Raw genomic sequence first — 22,190 nt, 5'->3', positions numbered from 1 at the left:
GGACAGCTAAAGGCACCCATGCTCTTTTTCTAAAAGAACACACTGGGGCACCCAGTTGTTGGGCCATGTGCATAGCTGCTTATGATGCCGCGCAGTCATGTATTTCATGTTTCTTCTTCTTTTTTTTTTCCCCTCTCTCTGCCCTAGTGAAATTTCTCAGAGCGATTCCCTGGAAAAGATCGAAGCTAATGCCTTTGACAACCTCCTCAATTTGTCTGAAATGTAAGCATCAGCTAACAGATCGTTTACTGCTATACACTATCACCCTCACTGGCTGAAGCCCACTCATTTTTTGTATTCAAGCATCCACTGCTAGGAAACCAAGAGGAAAAGACTACAGCAATTACCAGGTCTGGGCAGACACTAATTTCTCTCACTGCAGTGGCCTCAAGGTTGCCATGGTGACAACGGCTTCTCCCTGAGAGTTGTATAAACTCTGAAACATCACAACACAAAGTTGGAAATTAAAATTGACACTGTGGAGTCCTGCCAAGTAGCTCTTACCTTAAGGAAGGGAGGGTATGAAGTACTTGGTCCAGTGGAAAAAATTGGAAAGGAGCTTAGACATTATGAATTAGTTCACTGGGAACTGTTTGGGCATATTCATTCATTCAGTAAATGGTTCTTGAACACCTACCATGTGAAAGCCCTGTATTGAGAATGTTTGTAGGGTTTATTGTTGTTATTGTGATGTTTTAAAATTGGTTCTTAACAATTATCCTTTCCAAATCATTATCTTCCTCCAACTTACAAAAAGGATGGAAGAAGACTGGCTTAATTCAGTTTTCAGTTGACGAACTTCTATCCCAAAGAAGTTAGCTGACTTGCCTGATATCACACAGCAAGTCAGCTGGGACTACGAATCAGGTCATGTAACCCCTAAACTGGACCTCTTACTGCTGCCTGGTTTGGCCCAAACCAGACCTTTTACAAACTTCTCCCACATAGGAGTTTGGAAAGTTAAGGGAAGGAGAAAAGATGTTACCAACAAAGAGTTTTTGAGTGCTTGTGCTTGGAACTTATTTTCTCTAAAAGGCTCAGAGAGGTAGCTTGACCAACGCAGCACCTTAGGCAACAGCTGAGCTGGGATGCAAGCCCAGCCTGTCTTTCTTCAGTGCTTATGCATTTCCCACTGTACCAGAAGACCTCACTATGAATGGTCTAAGTAGCAATTATCTGAAGAGAATTAATTGATCAGTATGATGACAGTGTAGCCAGGGAAGTGAGAATAACTCACCAAACAATTATGGGAAATCCAAAATACTAGGTATTTAAGTACTAAAGGTATAGTCTGAATTTGTCTGTGATGTAGAACTTCGGGAGGTTCTCATTACAATTGTAGATGACAGTCCTACCCTAGACCTAGAAATTTGCAATTTAAACACACTTCCCAAGTGATGCTGATTCGGCACAGCTTACACTGAGAACTGCAAGAACAACTTCGGGTAAACAAAGCTTCTCATGAGGCAAAGCAACATTTATCAACAGAAAGAAAAATGAAATGCTCTGAGGGAAACTTCATAGACCTTTCCCAACGCCCAGAGATGAGGGCATTACTCTGCATGGGTTCTCTTTGCTTTGCTCACGGCTGGATCCCCGGCACCTACACAGTGCTTGGCACGTGCAGGACCTTAATCAATGTTCGTTGAATGAAAGAGTGGCCAGATGAGTGGTTTAGGTCAAACCCCAAAAGACCCATAAGAGATAAAAGTCCCTTCCATCTCACCCACATACAGCCCACAATTGCTTGATTCCATTGTAAAAACAATTACAACAAAATGTCACTCACCTTTAAACAATCAAAAGGACCTAAAAGATTAGGCATGAATGGCAGGTAAATATGGTAAAGTGGGATGAGCACTAGACCTGGACTCAGAAAACACGTGTTCACTTTTGAATTCTGCAGTTTCTCAGACAAACCATTCAATTTCCTGATTTCATCAACTATGACAATGATTGTGAATACTGGTTGAAGCTTTACAGGGAACCACACACATTGATTCCTTTAAAATTCAGGGGTGTCAAACTCATTTTCACCAGGGGCCACATCAGCCTCGAGGTTGCCTTCAAAGGGCCAAATGTAATTTTAGGACCATGTAAATGTAACTACTCCTTAACAGTTAAGCGAGAGCTCGGTGCTGCCGCCAGGTAGAAACAAGGTGCCAGACCGGGTGAAACAAGGCAGAGGGCTGGGTTCAGCCCGCGGGCCTTGTGTTTGCCACCTGTGCTTTAAATCACTGACCATCCTCTGAGGAAACTGTGCTGTAAGTGATATACTCAAGGTCATACAATTAGTAAAACCAGGATGCAAAACCAAATTAACTCCAGAAACTGCCCACCTAACCAGTACACTATATTTTTCTCTACACAAGAGCAATTATTGGTTCCTCGGGTGGTTGTTCAATGGCATTTACTGACCTTTTATTGAATCCAGAGTAGACAAGACAAGGCAACTGTGGCCTCTTCTCAAGGATCAAAATCACTGGTGGAACTAGGGAGAAGGACAATAATACCACTGTGATGTTATAGCTCTACTTGTACAGTTGGCAAAGCCTTGCCTTGTACATTATCTCTACAAGTTCTATCACTACCAATCAACCTGTAAAGTATGAAGAGTGTCCATTATCACTTGAATATTTTGGAAGAAAGCACTAGCTCAGGGAAGTTAGGAGATTGGGCATCACCACGCAACAAATTATCTACAGAATGAGCATAAAATTCCCCAAATCCAAGCCCCCAGACTCTGCCCCGCTGTTCCACAGACTGGGTGACCATCTGGATAACTGGTCAGTGTGGCTGCCAGCCCAATACGAAGAGACCCAATTTACCTGCAAGGGAGAGTAGCTAATTTGCTCATCTCTCCTAGGAGCAGAATCTCCCATTGCTCCCAGTTTGCAGGCTCCACGGTGGGACAGGACCTACTTGGCCAGGAGCCCTGGATATTGATGCTGCCTGGGGGCAAAGAGGGGGTGGAGGGAAGTGGAACGGGGGTGAAGGGGAGTTGAACAGACTCCCAGCTATGATGCACCTGCCTTGGCAGAATGTTGAGAGCAGAGCTTCCTGGAAATAGCCACTGGCTCACACCATGCTGTTTCTATCCCCGGGGTCTCAGAAGCTCCTCTCAAGCGTTTGATTTTATTGATGCTCTCTGTAGCCAGCAACCTCTGGTGACCATGGTGTCATGTGTGCCAAACAATACATAGCTAGTAAGCTGCTGCCCGTTTTCCCTTCTCTCTTTACAGACTGATCCAGAACACCAAAAACCTGGTACACATCGGGCCTGGAGCATTTACGAATCTCCCCCGGTTAAAATACTTGTGAGCAATTTCCCTTTTTAAGCAATTGGGAAGGGGAAGATGAGCATCTGATAAAAATCAAAACAATTCCAAGGTTGGAAAAAAGTTTTTAACCATATCCTTAGCATTATTTGCATTTCCATCTTCAGCTCTCTGACTTAATTTCGCATTTCTTGTCAGCCACGGTGCTGACATACCTGTAAGTGGTTCTCAACATGGTCTGTGGCGAATCACTCTTTGCAGTGATTTTCAAACTGGAGGTGGGAAGGGGGTGGGGAGGGGTGGTCAGGACCCTTTAAAAGGGTAAATCAGAATCTCTGAGGCAAGGTGGTGACATGGAAGGAAGATAGGCGAAAGTGGGAGAGGCAATCCTGATTTGGCCCCCTACCCCTGACTGAGAACTACTGATCTCCTTTATCTCTTTTGTCCATTCATTTTAAGTGAAAACATTTTACATACTGCTTTCGGGTAGGCACTGTGCCATATAAACTAAACCGTTATTTCCCAGTTCCCACTGAGTCTGATGAAGTCCACTAGGTAGAATTATCAGGTGAGTACCCTGCAGATTCTCTGCCTTGCCAACAAAACCAAGATTCCTGAAATCTGATACAATCTATAAATGTATCACTCTGGGTCTTCTCAGGTATCAAATACTCACTATTCACACAGAAAAATTTAAATCCCTCTGACACATGTCCTCTCTCTCTTCATCCTGATCAGTTAAATTTCATAAAATCTCCAGAGGACACAAAGCCTACAACACCACCATATCCAAAAGGAAAAAAAAAAGGGCGGAGAGAGAAAGGCCATTTTCTCTGGTGTTCCACGTCACCCGTGCGATCTTGCTCTGGGCCCCCTACAGGAGCTGCTGCAGGCGTTAGGGTGGCTCGTTTGGCAGCTCCGATGCTGGAGAACTCCTAACCCAGTTGCTCTGCTTTTCCAAACGTTCCAGAGGTCTATAGGACACATACATATCTCAGCATTAACCACTTTGGAAAAACAGAAGAAAATGCTGGAACAGAAATTATTGACTACAGCCCCTTGTTATCTAAGAATCATTGTCTTTATTAAATAGCATTTTTACCTCCCCCTTAAAAATGGCATTCCCTCGATCCCAGTGCACACTGCAGTCCGAGCCCATGCTGCCACCACCAGCCCCAGACAGGGCAAGGGCTCAGTGTGATCTGGGGCAATGGGTCAGGAGGAGAACCAGAGAGAGCCAAATGGGAAACCGGGCTTCCTTTCCCTGTCACTAGGATGCCAGGCACTGCCTATCAGCTGCCCAGAGTCCATGACTGGCAAATTTAAAACTTGGTTGGGGGAAATTCAGGTGCCTAGGCTCCCCTAACGCAGTCCATTCTTGTACAATGAAATATCCTTCAATTTGACCTACCATTAAAGCCTCTCTCTTCTTTGAAATTTAAGTAAAAGGTGCGGGGGGAAGGAGACTTGAGTAGCTCAAATAATCAAAAGAATGTTTAATGATTTCAGTGAGATACAAGGAAGCACTTCCTGATATAGTACAAATGTGCAAGTGATGTGATAGGTAAAAACAGGGTGGAAATAAATGTAAATGAAAAGACCTGAAAGTTTGGTCCCAGCCCCTAGACCTCTAAACAGGAATCATTAATGCAACTTTTCCCATGGTGTCACAGGCGTTTAAATTCTCACAGCCTTCCACAGCTAAAAGCATGACTGATAAAGCCAAACTCAATATTTTTAAATGTAATAGTATTTGCAAAATGCCTCTGTACTGCTTGTATCTTTATGCCTTAATAACAATCACTTTTTCTCATTCTCTGCACACATCCCCACCTTGCCCCCGAATCACAGGAGCATCTGTAACACTGGCATTCAAATGCTTCCAGATGTTACAAAGATCTTCTCTTCTGAATTTAATTTCATTCTGTAAGTACCAGGCTGATTGCTGTACATAACAGTTTTCTATTTGCAGCTAAAATTTGGAAAGTAAATATTTCTCCTTTCATTCCTCAAGGGAAATTTGTGATAATGTACACATAACCACCATACCAGGAAATGCTTTTCAAGGGATGACTAATGAATCCACAACACTGTGAGTAAACCCCCAGATTCATGTTCTGCCACAGAGCCTCCTGCTATTCTCATTTCTAGCACAAGGCAATCTCTTTCTTGTCTTTTACCGAGTCCCTCACTCGCTGGTGACATTCTTTTTGACCTAAAATGCCAAAGGTGAGAGGGATTGTGTAGGATCGAAGCTGGGTCATATGCTCACATGATACCCAAGCAACACACTCAGTTTCAAATTCATCACATGGGCCCAAGGATTTACAGAACCTGAATTTCCAATTGATGAAATTGTTCACTGCATCAGTGGACTGCTTTGACGCTGCAAAGAGACAGCCTGAAGGGGAGTGGCTGCCCTGCTAAAAAGAGAGCACAGAAATTTCAAGTTTTGTCAGAGAAGAGCTTGGGAAGATACTCTCCAAGTGGGTAGCGTAGTTGATCAATGGACCCTGCTCTCTTTCTTCTCCCTCTCACTCTGATTTTCACCCCCTGGGTGATTTTGTGAGGCAATGCCATCTGTACCCATTCCCTAAACCCCTTAATATTAAATTTGAAAATACTATCTTCTTATTTGACCATCACTTATCAAGTTACTAGGCCCAAAGGTCTTAACCCTTTCATGATCTTTCCTAAGGCCTTGCTATCAAAACTATGGCCCATGGACCAGCGTCCACAGTATCTTCTGAGGGCTGGTTAGAAATGGAAACTTGCAGGGCCATCCCAAACCTACTGACTCAGAATCTGCATTTTCCCAAGATCCCAAGTGATTCATGTGCACATTAAAGTGTGAGTGGGCATTGTACTAAGGTAACATACGTCATTCTCTTCACTGTGCACCTGCCTAACTTCCTTCCTTCTGTGATCCTTGCCATCTTCACATGGGGCAACTTCCTTTGACCCACCATTTGGAAGCAGCATCCGGGACACCACATCTCATTTATTTCCAATGCCCAGTGACCCATATTCAATTCTGCTCCACACATCCATATCCCTCTCTCTCTTTTTGGTTATAGCCCATGGCAGGATTGTAATGAGGCAATAAGTGAGCTTGCCCTTAGAGAGAGAGAGAGAATTGGATGACCCTGAAATGAAATAATTGTGAAGCAAGAGGACAGACAGTGTCAGGGGCCATTTTTTATATCAGTGGATTCTAAAAATTGGTATCAGTGGTATACTGCGGTTGTACAGCACTTTTACTTTGTGTAGGCATAATCCAACACATATAATTGTTACGTTACAAAGTTATGGCCCTGGCTCAGTGTTTCAACCAAAAGAATACAGAGCAGAAAACAAAAAAGTTTCAAAGTAAGTAAAATTCTTACTTGAATACCTGGAAGGTGACTGCAGGTCCTGGAGGAACTTCTCCACAGTCTTTCTGCAACCCCCCCCCCCCACTTCCCTCACACACCACAGGGCTTACAGTGTTTCTGACTCATTGTTACATGTGGATCTGCAGCTACTCACCTCCATCATGCCTCCTGTCAGAAGAGGGGTGTTTACAGAACACACACTGAGTGGAGGAGTACTGCCTGTGTTAGGATTGCATGTCTTCCCAATGTCTTTATTGAGAACACCTAAGACATATAAGATCCTTATCCTCGAGTAGCTCATCATCTCAATGGGGGAAAATGAAATAATTAAAGAATAATATAAGCCATTAGATATTCACCATGAGAGTGTGTGGTACACAGAAATAAGAAATCTTGGAGAAGTCCTCTTAGGCTGCAGAAATCAGAGGAGGCTGCAGGGTAGAGCTGAGATCTGAGTCAGACCTCAGAGACCCAGCAACATTGGTAGTATTTACATAGCATTTATTAAATGCCTGCACTGTTTTTAAGTATTTTTAAAAACTCATTTAAGTCTCATAGCAACCCTTTGAAGTAGGGACTATCACTCAAATTTTTAGATGAGGAAACCAAGGCACTGAGAGGTTAAATAATCCAAGTGAGGGGACGACAGCATGAGCAAAAGCATGGCTGTGGGAGGAGGAGAACGGGATGAGCCGCACTCATCGGGAGTGAACACCCTGCTTAAGGAATGGGAAATACATTAGATAAATATCTTTACATAAAAAGGAGTAGAAAGGAGTTGGATTACAGAGGGTCTTGAATGCTGGGATAAGGGGTTAAAAGGCTTAGAAGCAACCGAATAAAAGTAGTAAAAAGACCTGGCTGGTGTGGCCCAGTGGATTGGGCCAACCTACAAAGCAAAGGATTGCTGGTTCAATTCCCAGTCAGGGCACACGCCTGGGTTGCGGGCCAGGTCCCCAGTAGGGGGTGTGTAAGAAGCAACCACATATTAGTATTTCCCTTCCTCCCTTCCCCTCTTTCTAAAAACAAATAAATTTTTTTTAAAGTATTAAGAAGAAACCACCCAATAGAGTAGCCTTTACTCAAAGATCACAGATAACCATGACTTCCTTTGATTTTGACCTAAAAATAATCTGGAACTAACAGGTACTCCTCCTAGACATGTGTAGAATGATGGGAGTGGAGTGCAATAGGAATGAAAGGCCAGAACACTCGGAGGAATATCCCCATGGACTGTTATTTTCTTACTGATGAGCTCACAAGACTGGGCCACCCCACCAAACTCACAGAACCACCAAAGATTCCTTTTCACACATCACTTCAGCATGTATACACAACAGCTACATAGTAGTTTTATTTGGGGACTATTAATTTATGTTAGTAATGATTTTAAGACCAATAGTGCCTACTGGCAGGGTGTAATTGCCCCACCTCTGAAGTTAATGAGGGCTGTGCATCCTTCTCCCCCGAAGAGCCCATGGGGGCATTGTGCTCCATCCCCTCCTCATGCTCAAGCCCACATCTGCGAGGGGAGAGGTCCGGTTTTGCTTGGCACTTGCTCTCAGCTGAATGGGCCCTTCTGTAAGCAAAGAGTTATGTGGGGCACCCCCTGAATAGGGTTATTACACTTAGAGAGGAAAGCCTGATTTTCTCACCTATGAAGTTCTACTCCCTAATTAGAAAACAATGAAAGCAAGCCTTGTCTCTTCATGAGTAGTAGTTTTGAAGATTTTGGTTTTTGTGGAACCCTTCTTGCTCTCCCCCAACCCAAATCTGCACCAACTGTGAGCTTATTGAATGAAAACAAAACACTTCACTGGGTGCTGGAGACGCTGAGTGGGGCTAGTGCTAAAACTACCCATTACACTCTGATGTCCCTTTCTAGCCATTGGCTTTTCACTGAATCTCCTCCAGGGGTCACTTTGAAATGCCCTCCTGGGTAAGCAGGATTTGGCTGCACAACCTTTAAAATATTCTAGATCACTGGTCATACCAATCTCAAAAAGCTGATAACCTTGATTCATGTCTAAACTCCACAAGGAGAAGGAAAGGTCACAGCAACAAATTCTCTAAAACCCTCTAGAGAAAGGCTGACTAGTGACGATGACAAGGTTTCAGGCTGCACCTGTGACAAGCCACAGTAGAGAAAGTGCCTGGCACTGCCATCGAAAGCCTGGGTTCTAGTCCTGACTCTGGGTGCAACCAGCCATGGTCAAGTCCTGCCACCTCATGCCTCTGTTTCTGTCTGTCCAACGGGATTGTTAATGCCTCCTTGTGTAAATCCAGCCACCTTCCATGTCTACACTGCACCATCACACTTAGAAGCTAGCATGCAGCAAGCCGGGTTGTTTTAGACCACCTTGGAAACACTGCGTCGCATCATCTCAATCCAAATTATTTTTATTTTGAAAAATTTAACTGATAATTGGAGTCACTCTCCATGTCTTCCCACTGACAAATGGAAAGGACAGTACTATAAACCTCTCTATGTACCTTACCTAGATTCACCTACTATTAACAGCTTGCCAAACCTACTCCATTTTTGTATGTGTCACTACATACAACACATTTCCCTTCTGCCGAACCATCCAAAGAAGTTTGTGGACATCATGACACCACATACCTAAATACTTCAGCGTGTCTCTCCCCAAAACAGGGATATCCTACATAACTACAGCGCCATTACACTTAAGAAAATCAACATGAATTTAATGGTGTTATCCAACCCACAGTCCATATTAAAATGAAAATGTCTTTTATATATATATTTTTTAATTCAGAGTCTAATCAAAGTTTATTTATTGCATTTTCACTGTTATGTCCCTAGTCCTCCCAACCTTACCTCCCAGCCTACCCCCAAGAACTACGCCCCTGCCTTCTTCTGTTCCATATGACACTGAATCCTTTGAGGGGGCCCAGGCCAACTGTCTGGCCTCATCTGACTACATTGTCATAACTAGATTCAGGTCAACATCTCTGCAAGAACACAACAAAGATGTTATGCGTCTCCCACTGCATCAAACCAGGAGGCACATCACGTCCCATGGTGCCACCCCTTCGCCATTGGTTAAGGTGTTAATGACTGACAAGCCCCCAGTCATAAGGGTGCACCTTTCCCCTTGTCAGTACTAAGTAAACCATGGTGGCACTGTTTGAGTTTGTGTGACCATGCCATGGCTACAGACCTTTCGGTCAATGGTTTCAGCATCTATTGATTATTCAGCTACTGGCTATAGAATGACAAAATGGTCATTTTAAAGTCTACCATTCCAACACATTTATAAGCCGGCATGCTTCTGTAAAAAAGAGGTTTCTTTTTCCTTCCTTTTATCTCTCACTCTCTCTTTTGCTTTCTTTTTAAATATGGAATGTGGATTTTAAAATTTTTTATTCAACGTATTATAATCCATTGTTGTCAGCATTTCTTGACTATCTGTCATCTTTTTATCATTGCTATGATAAAGTCATCTAAGTTGACATGGACTTGGCCGAGGTGGAAGGAAACACAAGTGTTTAAGTGCTGCTGAAAGGCAGGAGGCACGGCCAAATCACGGAGAGAGATCTCCTGCCATAGAGGCGGCAAACCCCACAGAAAGAGGGGAGTTCTGATGAACATTCAGAACTAGTATCCTGGCAGCAGACAGTAGTGACCGGTGACAATTACCCACCAAACCACTGCCAGGGCATCCACTAGAGAAATGTTTTTATGTATGAGGAATTATTCAAATATAAAGGGACTTTAGCCAAGTACCACATGAAGAAGACAGTGGTGAATTTAGGAGCCCTCTTCTTTGAGATCACGTTTGTGTAGTTGTTTGATTAAAATTTGCTTATAGATATATCACCATGGGGCATCTAGTCTAAAATAGTATGCTTTGCCCTTCAAAAATGGGGGCCACTCTGAGACCCTGAGGCTCTGTAAACATAAGTTAAGCTTTCTTCTTTGAAATCACCCAAAACTAGGTGACTACATGATCCAAGAGAGAACTATGGCAGAACATTCATATCACCCCAGAAATGCTTTCAGAGCCCCATGAATATTTGGAGTTTTTATAAGGCAGTATTCAGAATAAAAGTATCATCTGTGGTTAAGTTCTAAAGTCTGAATCTTATTTTGAATAAAAAGGTGCCATTCTCTCCGTTTGAATCACAGTTACTGACGTTTGAATAGAGAACACAGACAATGCTTTAAAGTAAAGTGCAACTATTATAATAGAGGAGAGGAGGGGGAAATTCATTTCTGTGCCTGCGACAGCATCCTCAAGGCAAAGGAGGCCCTTCCAACACCATGAGGTTTGGGGGAAAAAGTTATCTGAAGTGACTCTCCAGATGTTTTAAAGGGCATAAAGCTCTGTGCAGGCCTGACAACACAGGGTATCCCACTTGCATTTGTGATTTCTCTGGACTAAGGAAGCCAGTCTTCTCATCAAAACAATGCAGTGCATCCTATTGTGTGAGTCTGGTAAAACCGGAGATGCAGAGCAGCAGCTGGAAAGGAAACAATGAGCCATATTCTTTGGAAAATTGGCACAAGCTATTAAAAAAAGATATGAAAAATGTCCAAATGCAAAAATGTCAATGATGCCAACCCAGACTGAAGGTGGCTGAGGGCTTTCAGAGAGCGACTACATTTGGGGCAGCCCCAGCCACTGAACCGACCTGCCCCACCTGGGAACAGAAAGGCCTTACCCCTGTGGAGTTCCTTTAAACAGGTGGCTGCATTTTGTGAAAATTCTGTCCAGAGCATGGAAAGGGAGACTGTTTACCCCAGTTCTGGTCAGGAAGCTGGAGGCCACTGCCAAATATATGAGTAATAGGAGCAACATATTACATATTTACTGTGTTCCAGAACCTGTTTCTAAAGTGTTTAACATGTTTACTATTTTAATCCTCACAATAACCTTTGAGGTCAATACTAGTATTATCACCCCTATTTTCAGATTAGGAAATTGAGGCACAGAGCGGTTAAGTAACTTTCCCAAAGCAAATTCAGCTCATAAGCTTGCAGACTGGGATGTAAGCCCAGGCAGCTGGGCTCTGGGCTTGTAGACTTAACTTTGAGGTGGTACTAAGAACATTGTAAGCCCCACAAAAAAGTACAAAATCCTAATATGTATCAAAACTAGGATCATCAGGGCAGCACCTAGCAGTGGTAGGAAATGGCATCCAGACAACTGGTGGAACATTTGCTTTTTGTTCAAAGTAGGGGCTACTTTTTCTTGATCCACCACACACACAGCTTTCTCACTTGCAAGGCAAAGAAACCAATAAGGGGACTAGACTCGACTCAGTTCTGGCCAACAGACTACCTGGTGTGCACAAGGAAATGATGAGAACTGCATCAGCCTATGACATTCTCTAGGGCAAGGAGTCCCAAAGCGGCATACCCAAGGCTTACTGGGAGAGCTTGCTATAAGAGCACATGTTCCCTGACACCACTACCAGAGTGTGATTCTGTTGGTCTGCGGTGCCCCTGGCCAGTAGGTCTGAGTCTGCATTTTTGGCAAGCATCCAGGTGACTCTGATTCAGTAGATGGAGGAGAATGCTTTGATGAATCCCAGCCTAGACTCTAAGAAATCCAGTCTCAAAGAGGTTCAGAGAAAAGATGGGTATGATTCTGTTATTGAATAGAGATTGCTATAAATGACAAGATACTGCCAAAGAATAATATTCTAAGTATAAAATGAAAAACACAATTCCCATGCAACTGAGTGCTAAGGACGCCAGAAGGTTGTTTGTAATTATACAAGACAGCAAATATAAACCAATTATGTATCCCCTCGGATCGTACAATACAAATGGAGAAGGAAAATTATTGAAAAAAATGGCATCCAGTAATCAACTACAGAATATAGTGAAGAGCTGGCAAGTGAAGCTTAAATTCAGAAGACTCCCAGAACAAAGCACACGAGAGCAGGGTACAGCCGGGAAAGGTTCTTGCTCCTGTGGCTGAACTCGACTCCTGCTCTACTCTGCCTGACAGCAGAGCTCCTGAGAGGCAACGGGCATTATGAGAGGCCTGAGGGTTTCATGGGATGAATTAAATATATTCCCTTGCCCTCTTTGAACTCAGTCTAATAAGGAGACTTTACAAAGTATTTCACAACCTCTGTGTTTTCTGAATTTCAGTGTTCAAATATCATGCTTCAACCTGAGTCCCACTTCTATTTATTTATATGCTGGTTTGTCTCAGGTGTGCTGTGGGTTGATGGAAAGAAACCACAAATACAAAAAAGTACATACGTATTACATACACGTACCCTACACACATACACATGTACCGAGACAAAATTCCACGGTTGTTTTATTAAACAAAAATTAGGGAAACCTGCCAGATAACAGCCACATAGAGTGAGAGTGGGTGCAGAATGCACCTGAACTGTGTCACAAGTCACATTCCCCAAACTGTCCCTGACATGGTCATTCAGCTGTCAGCACCTCGGGAAGGGAAGCTAGGGTCCTGCCAGACACAGGAGTTAAATCATTTTACCACAGCCCTTTCTCACTTGAGTCTTACATCATTGTTCATGAAGAACTTACAGAAATATTTCTATGTAAGACTGTGGCTTTCAAACACATTTGACTATAATTTATAGTAAGCAATTTACCTTCCATATACTTGCTTATTCATCCAATTCATTTAACATATACTGATTGACATCATCCCAGGTGCCAGCCACTGTTCTAGATGCAGAGGATTCTGCAACGAACAGAACAGTTCACATTCTGCTGGAGGAGGTAGACAGTGAACAGTATAATACAGTCACAGGTCAGACGATGCTAAAGCAACAGAGAAAAAATCAGAAAAGGGGGACAGGGAATGCCGAGATGCTGGGGGAGAGGAGGACGGTAGTTTAAATGGGGCAGCCAGGAAAGGTTACACTGTGAATCAAACACAGCCTTGCAGGAAGAAGGAGAGGGGGTCATCTCAGGGAAGAAAAGTAAAAACAACCAGCAAAACTGATGAGCGAGAAGTAACTACAGACAAAGTGTGCCCTGGTCCCACTTTTGCCACCTGTTGGCTTTAGACAAGTCACTTTACTCTCTGATCCTATTTCCTTCTTTGCAAAATGAAGGGGTGCCACTTAATTCTCTCCAAAGTCCTTTCTGGCTCTAACATTTCCCAGCATCTGTGTTCTATGAAGCCTCCAATGCCTTATTCTGGGCAGACATGTATGTACATGTACATGTGTATGTGTATATACATATGTGTATATACTTATGTGTATATAACATGCAAAAATTATGGCAAAATTCATAAACAGTACTGCCTTAATTACATGTAATACACTAATATTTTCCATTCTGTTCTAATACACTAATATTTTCCATTCTGTTCTAATCACTTCTATTTTATTTTTTAAATGCTGATTGCACCCAACTACATTGATTTCATTATCCACTAATGGGTCTTAAAGAACTGTTTGCAGATATTGAAATCTTCTTGGTTGTGAAGCCAGATATGACATCACCAAAGCCACATCCTCATTCAAGAAAAAGGATAGGTAACTCCGCACGAGAGCCTTCCTTCCTCTGCCCTCAGCTTTCCGCATCCTAGACCACCCAAATGCCCACAGGCCTGCACAACCAGAGACAAGACTTGTTGGTCAGCTCTGGCTTCAAATCCCAGCTCTGCCCCTGCTTCGTCTGACCTCAAGCAAGCTACACAAGAACAGTGAGGCTTGAGTTTCTTATTAGGACAATAAGGAAATGGTGATGAAGATTAAATCATAAAGTATATGTAGAATGGCTGGTTAAGTATCCGATACTTAACAAACACTTAAAGTTGGTGGAGATGGAGGAAAACTGCAGCAAAAAGAATAGCTTTATTTTATCAGATTCTAACATTTAGAATCTAAAATGTTGGAGAAACAGAGATAGACATTAGGAATGCCAGCAATTATCTTAGTAATAAATGTCACACGAGGAAGAATGTGTAATTCCAAACTGTTCCTTTTCATCCTAAACCCTCTCTCTTCCCTCTTCAGCAAACTATATGAAAACGGATTTGAAGAAATACAAAGTCATGCGTTCAATGGGACAACACTGATTGCCCTGTGAGTATGCTTATTTCCCCGGCTCATGAATACAGACGAAATACTACTCTGGCTACCAGATTACATTCAGTTTTCAGCAACAAACTCGGGACAAAAATAAACTTTCAGGTAGCTAGTCCTCCATGTTTCATGCATGTTACTAGGCAACTGGCCAGCCGAAGATACCAGAGCACCCAGATTTCAAAGACAGATGCAGCCTGGATGCACTGCAGTTGACAGTTTGCTGAAATACTTGACACCCTACTTTAGGCTCCACCATCTCACAGTCTCCCTCTCTAGGCCCCTTGCTCAGGTGGAGAGAGCATTAGAGGCAGCATGATTTTAGCAAAGGAATTCTTCCCATGGGCCCCACTGCAGAGAAATTGGGTAACACCATTGAGCAGCTACTCAGCCACAACAGACCAACTCAGGGTCCCATCTCCCTGATGCCTGAGTGGTGGCGGTGGGTGGGGGAAGCGGACAGAAGGAGCAGGAAATAGGTTGCTTACTTTCCACGGAGTGAAGGAACCTTGAATTTTCACCACACCCTACTCGAGTCCCCAGTGTCAACAGCGTTTAAATCAAGGGGAGCATCCCAACCAACTGGTTCCTTCATTGTTCTCAACCTCCCTATTTGTACGGCTCCTTTTGTACAAGAGTGGTTTATTCACAAAGCATGCCGGGCGAGGGCTGTTTGAACCCTAACAGGTGCAAGGTGAAGTGGCGGTCACAGTACCGCTCTCTATAATAAAAACTAAGAGCACATGAAAACCTCAACTAAAGTCAAAATTAAGGAAAATAAGTGAAAAGGCCTTTATCATAAATAGATCATATAAACTATGGTCTACACCAGTGTATCTCAAATTTTAACACACATAAGGATGACATGAACTGTTAAAACAGATTCCCCAACCCCACCCTCAGAGACTTTGATTCAATGGGCCTAGGACAGAGATTTTAACAAGCTCCCAGAAGATGCTGATGTTGCCAGTCTGAGGTTGCAGAGCACAAGTCTATATAATACTCTCATACTATATATTTATTTTAACTATAGATATTAATCAAAGGCCCTATTATATTGATACCATGCTATATAGTTTGGTGGCTAAGAGAACAGATCTCTAATCTCACTATTTACCAGCTATCTTGGAAAAGCTACATCACCTAAGCCACAGTGTTCTCATTCATAAAATAGAGACACTAATAGGCTTGTTTTGAGGCTATCCCTCCAAAAATGAAAAGCTCTATTTTTGCATCCTCTCTACTTAATACAGCACCTGGCACAGAGTGGGTGCTCATTTATTACTTGCTACATTACATTGTCAATCAACTATGAATGAATAAATAATAATTAAATAATGTTATACTTCTATGCTTTTAGTATAGGTCTGGCACATTCTAAGCACTCTAGAAATAGTGGCTTTTTAAAAGTTGTCCTTCCTATCATGGAGTAAATTTTCTGTCATTTTCCTGTTGACTTGAATTTAATGAAGGGTTTGCTCTAGCCAACTGAATCTGTTTTTGACAAATTTAAGTCAGAGGCATATCCTCCCTTGGCACAGTACTCTCCGATGCCTCATTGCATTATTCACTCAACAAGTGTCTGCCAAGCAACAGCTGTGTCTAAAGGACCATGCTGTATTTTGAGAGAAAACGAACATGAATAAACCCTGGTGTTTGGCCCACAGGAGCTTTCAGCCTAGGAAGAACCATCTCTAAATGGTGTGTAAACTGTACACCAAGGAGTAACCAAAATAGAAGACAAGATGAAGAAAATTGGAGAAAGCCTCGTGAGGACGGCAGGTCTGGAGCTGGGCCTGACTTAGCCACGCAAAGACAGAAGGACAATGCACTCTGGGCAGAGAACAACGGAAAGAATGTCCCAGGGAGGAAGCATGAGATACGTTTATGGACCAGCAAACGGTACCTTCTAGAAAGTTCTAGTTACAGGACAGGGAAAAAGCAAGAAGTGCCTTAGGTGCCAGAATAAAAAATTTGGACTCTCTTCTGTAGACAATGAGAAGTTCTGGGAAGGCAAGTGTGAGAGAGGTGCTTAGAGAAGAGTCATCTTTCAGCAGGAAGGACAGAGGATTGGAAAGGGCAGTTCAGAGCTAGAGGCACAGACACCAGCGTTATCTGAATAGAGGGGCAGCTGAAGTCCTTTGTGACTGAGGTCACCTGGACAAGGAGGGGAGGGGAATCAGAGGACTGACTATGAAATTGAGGGAAAACAAGACTTGGGGAAGAGAAGCCAAGCAGAAGCAAACAGGCGGAAGGAAAACCAGCAGAGTGCACCCTTTGGGAGGTCAGGGAGACAGGACTGCAGGCGGAAGGGCCTGGGCCAGCAGTGTCTCAGCTGCTTCAGAGAAACCAGAATGGGCGTGGGCCTCAAAAAGTACAATTAGGCAAGATTCTGTGTCCTCCACCCTTCATTGGGAGAACGTGGAAACCAAGAGCACAAGTCAATTTCACTCATCTACTCAGTCAGTACGTTTTACATTAAGCATCACCAATTGATCAGGCACTGTATTAAGGGCTGGGTCGCAACGGTAGAGTAGAGACAGCCCCTGCCCTCATGAAGTTTCTGTTCTGGCATAAAACACAGACAAAAAGTAAATTAAGCACAGGGTCCAGCACAAATAACACCCCTTTCTATGAGCTGGTCATCTATACCAAATCTTTTATTACAAAATCACAAGCATGTCATTCTGTAACATAACAATTCCATACTCAAGCACACCATATGGCATTTCAGGTGACATGTTCAAACTGCTGTCCATCTCATGCAGTACATTCATGTACCCTACCAACCACACTCAATGGCGTTACTTCTGCCAGACCCTGTATACAAGGAAGAAAACTCATCACTGTGACCTGTGAGAGTACAGAGGGATGACTGACTGTAGGTCAGGATGACTGACTGACTGACTGGGACTAGGTCATAGCCCCAACAAGAATATGATATTTAGGCTGAGCCTAAAACATGACAAGGAGTCCACCGTGGCAATAACAAAGAGAAGTGTGTTCCAGAAAGAAGCAACAGCGTGGGCAAAGGTCCTGAGTTGGGGGTGGGGGAAGAACTTTACAAGCTCCAGGAATTAAGAGGAGGCCAGTGTGCTGGAGGCCACCAGCAAGGGGAAGGCTGGTGTGAGATGGACCTGGAAATGGAGAGGGAGCACGTCATGCAGAACAGAGAGGCCATGGGAAGGAGTCCGAGTTGTCTGCTAAAGACAAGAAGATCTGTTGAAGGATATACGCACAGAAGGAAGAGGAGTTTTCAAAACTGTCATGCAAAATTTTCAAAATCTACATTCAGCCCAGTGCCTGACACCTTCATAAAAAATCCTGTTCGAAGTTGCTCAGAACAATGACGCCAAAGCTCTGCCAAGTTCTCAAACACACTAGTTACTACGGCAGGACAGGGTGGGGGGGGCAGCACTAGAAGTTGCCCTCAGACACCTCCTGGGGTCTGGGAGTCAGTTCCCATCCTTCCCAGAGCACCCCGGTGAGGAAAGCTTTGGGTGGCACCTGGTGGTTCTTCCTCGGTGCTTCAAAAGGTCATCCTGCCTGTGCTGCTTACCCCCAGAGGACCATGTCACCTGGGAAGGTTCCCAAAAGTGACACCCAGAAAAAATGTGGCAGACAAATCTGATTCATTTTTTGCCAAATTGCATAATGCAGAGTCATCAGTATACAGAAAGATCCAAGGTTTTAATATAACATGCAAAATGCTGTCATGAAACTTGAAAAATTAATTTGACCTGGCTGACATGAGGATTATCTGTTCACGGAGCCCAGTTTCAATGATTTGTGACCATCACTGAACATAATTGAAACAAACCAAATCAGGAACAAGAGCCATGGAAGCTCGGGAAGAAAAAATTCTTTTGATTTAGATTTTAAACAGCAATTATCTCTGACAACCTCATCTTTTTGAAAATGGAAATATACCCAGAGGATGAGACAATGTGGGACTGACAGGTGTGTTCTGATTAAAGGGCTGAGGGATTCCAAGGAGAACGCTGAGTAGAAGCATGTGGAGGAGTTACCCAGGGAGGGGGATGCAGGGGCGTGTGCAGCTGTTAACTGGCAGGTGTGCTATGGAGACACGCAGAGAGATGCTGGAGAAGAGGTCATGCCACTAGATGAGCCCAGTAAGTACCTAGGCACCCTGCAGGGGAAGGGCCCTGGGTCTCGGTGCGTCCATAATGCTGTAACATGATGCAGAAGAATCACGTTGCCATGCTCAAAATCACACCAACAATGGATGTGTACCATGCCCAGTGTCCACAGTTTCTGGAATGCTCTTTGAGTCACCACCCTTCTCTTGTAAAAAGAAAGTGTTGAAGAGAAAACTGGCAAGTCTGTACCCAGGGACTCCTCTCCCAGCTCCCCTGTCCACATAGAGAACCTGTTTGGAGATGCCAGCATCTGGACCCAGGCAGGAGGCAATTCTGCAGGGCCGGCCTGCGCTGTTCCTGAGTAGTTCACCTTGAGCTGTTGAGTCAAAAGGAACAGAAGCCCCCAGGTAGCCCCTGTCTTAGCAGCTTTGGGCTTCTGCCACAGGCTTAAGAGCCATGGCCCTAAACCCTTTTGTTTCCATAACATGCACGGCTGGTGATAATCACACACACAGCAGATAACAGCAGGGCACTCAGGTTATGGGACAATTTTCTGCACAGCCTGTACTTTCTCCCCTTTCTCACCCACATAGCAATGCATATTTGAAAAAAAAAGTGCAATTAGCATGATGAAAGGAATAACTTTGAGTGAACCCTACTTTTTTAAGTACAGTATTTGCAAACCTCAGTATATCACTAGTAAATTCTGAGACCTCAAGGTCAGGACAGCTGAGAGCCTTGACACCGGGCAGGCTGCACGTCAACCCTTCAGCCTTGAACACTGGAGCAGCATTTTCATCATCACCCAGCTGTCCGATAGTAATGGTCCATACTCCTGGACAGCACCAGTGAGAACTTTCAGTTGTAGGACAAAGGGTTCCATCGAGTAGGGGGTGTCACAGAGGAAAGGTGGGGCCAAACACACACTCACCCTTTCACAACTTCGCCAAGCACTAGCATGTCTTTTTCCACTTTACTTACAGTCCCACCTCACGCTAAGCCTGAGCACCACACACAGGCTGGTCCAAACCTAAGTGCACACAGCTATGACCGGTTGCACAGGAGGTGCAAACTCTACTAAGATCACACTGTCCTTCCCCACAGGGACCTGAAGGGAAATGCCCACCTGAAGAAGATACACAATGGAGCCTTCCAGGGGGCCACAGGGCCTGCCATCTTGTGAGTACAGTACTGCTGCCTCCTCTCCCCACCCAGGGCACACGGCCCAGTGTACCCCAACCGGCCTGCTTAGGGTATCCAGCCACATCGCCCCCAGCCTGTATTGTGGGGCATCAGCCTCTAGGGCTGCTATAACCAAGTCCCACAGCTGGGTGTCTTAAACAACAGAAATCAATTGTCTCTCAGTTCTGGAGGCTGGAAGTCTGAAATCAAGGTGTCAGCAAGGTTGGTTCGTACTGAGGGCCATGAGGGAAGGGTCTGTCCCCAGACTCTCCTCTTACTTCTGGTTGTGGCAGAATAATTCCAATCTCTACACGGCACTCTGTGTGTATGTGTGCACCCCCAATTTTCCTCTTTTTTATAAGGATACCAGTCATACTGGGTTAGGGCCCATCCTAATGAACTCATTTTAACTTGATTACCTCTATAAAGACCCTATTTCCAAATAATGTCACATTCCGAGGTCCTGGGGTTTGAGACTTCAACATATGGATCCAGGAAGACTCAATTCAACCCGTAACACTAACTGTGAAGGGCCGCCTCGTGTGCGGGGGAGGCAGCTGTGATGCTTGGGAGGGGATTCGTGGGGCAACAGCAGCAGCCACTTAGAAGAGGGGCAGAATTTTTGAATTTCCACTGACGGCTCTTCCCCCACACAATTAACTTGTTTGGAGTTTTCTTGGACATGGCCTCAAGTCCAGAAAAACCAAGGAGTTCAAGGCTTTGTTTACAAAACCTGAGCTTTCCACACAGTTCTGCCTGCATGTCCAAGTTCACTCACTTTGGACTGCTGAATCTGGTTTGCCTTTACAGAATGTGCATTCTGTTTCTCAAGCAGACAATGACTAACATCGTGCAGCAGCTCTTAGTAATATAACCAGCCTGTGCTTCATGGAAACCTACCCTGCAGGGCTTGATCAATCAAAGACAAGGTATCTGAGGCCCTGAGTATTCCCCCTGGGGTAGAGCACAAAAGCTGATGTCACTGCATGTACCTGCTGTCTCACAAAGCAGGTAGTTATTTCACTTCTGCTAAGTGGAGAGAGGGAGAGGGAGAAAGGAACCAGGAGAGGAGAGAGAAATGCTAACGAGTGTATGGCAGCTACAAGGAGTTATACTCAACCTTGAAAGGAATAATGGGGCGCATATAAGAAAAAAAACACAGCCTCGCTCTTTTGAATTTCAATCTTAATGACAGTGGTAACTAAAATGCAAAATTTGGGGAAGGCAAGATGGAGAAAAGATTCCTCAGAACCAGAATTGTTCAGAGGGGAATTTCACTCTATGAATCAAATAAATGTATGAAATAAGTAAATAAAAAGCCTCTCTCCCTTTTATTTTTCAGGGATATTTCTTCCACCAAACTGCAGACCCTACCTAGCTATGGGCTGGAGTCCATCCAGAAGCTAATTGCCACATCATCCTATTATCTAAAAAAATTGCCATCAAGAGAAAAATTTACCAATCTCCAGGATGCCATATTGACTTACCCCAGCCACTGCTGTGCTTTTAGAAACTTGCCAGCAAAAGAGTAAGTAAAAAACAAAAGGAAAAGCCTGCCGAGCTGTGGCAGAAACTCAGACATCAAAACAGTCAGCTGGCCGACAGCTCCCCGCCTTTCCACTCCCTGCCTCCTAGACCCCTTTCAGATAGACAGGAAGCAAATGAAACATCCTGGCTCCCCCCTGAAAACCGATTTCAAATAGTCAACTTACCCTGAGCTAGACCTTTGTACCCTATCTTGAGCTAACTGAATTATAGCCTCAAATTATTAGGCTATGATAGCAGTGCAAAATGAATACAAAACTGGTATCTCGGAGATCAATTAGCTCTACTGCTTAACGGACAACATCATTCCTAAAGAGGTGAGAAAGTGACCTCAAGAGGGTAAATTTTACCTAATGTCTAAATCTTCACTTAAAAATAGACCCCCCCAAAAAAACTAGAGACAGGGTTTTTTTTTTGTTTAGGCTATTTCTCTTGCAGCATCAGACCATCTTCTGTTTCAGACACAATCCTCGCTCCCTGAGGCCCAGTTTAGGGAAGAAAAGGGGCAGACGCTCCTGGCTGGTTTGTGTCCAGTGAGGGGCATCTTACTGACTCAATGGACCCATTTCATTCCAGATTGGAATGGCAGGGTATACAGTGTTTCATTCTTTCCTCCAAGCATTGTCTTCTACACTTTTTCCCTGAGATGCATA

At 43.9% G+C, this 22,190-nt stretch overlaps 1 protein-coding gene across 1 annotated transcript in view; it reads left to right on the top strand.

Moving 5' to 3' along the window:
* LHCGR (luteinizing hormone/choriogonadotropin receptor) overlaps positions 1-22,190 on the top strand; it is a 55,992-nt gene that overhangs the window by 25,917 nt on the left and 7,885 nt on the right. Inside the window, exons 3-9 of the mRNA XM_037048999.1 lie at positions 148-222; positions 3,243-3,317; positions 5,130-5,204; positions 5,293-5,370; positions 14,642-14,710; positions 19,915-19,989; positions 21,335-21,520. Of these exons, the coding sequence (XP_036904894.1) occupies positions 148-222; positions 3,243-3,317; positions 5,130-5,204; positions 5,293-5,370; positions 14,642-14,710; positions 19,915-19,989; positions 21,335-21,520 (633 nt within the window). The remainder of the gene's footprint in view (positions 1-147; positions 223-3,242; positions 3,318-5,129; positions 5,205-5,292; positions 5,371-14,641; positions 14,711-19,914; positions 19,990-21,334; positions 21,521-22,190) is intronic.

The sequence above is a fragment of the Sturnira hondurensis genome, unplaced genomic scaffold (genome assembly GCF_014824575.4).
Source record: "Sturnira hondurensis isolate 20B ecotype Veracruz unplaced genomic scaffold, ASM1482457v3 Scaffold0006413, whole genome shotgun sequence".
Taxonomy (NCBI): domain Eukaryota; kingdom Metazoa; phylum Chordata; class Mammalia; order Chiroptera; family Phyllostomidae; genus Sturnira; species Sturnira hondurensis.
The sequence above is the reverse complement of the archived record's forward strand: the minus strand, read 5'-3'. Positions and strand labels throughout refer to the sequence as shown.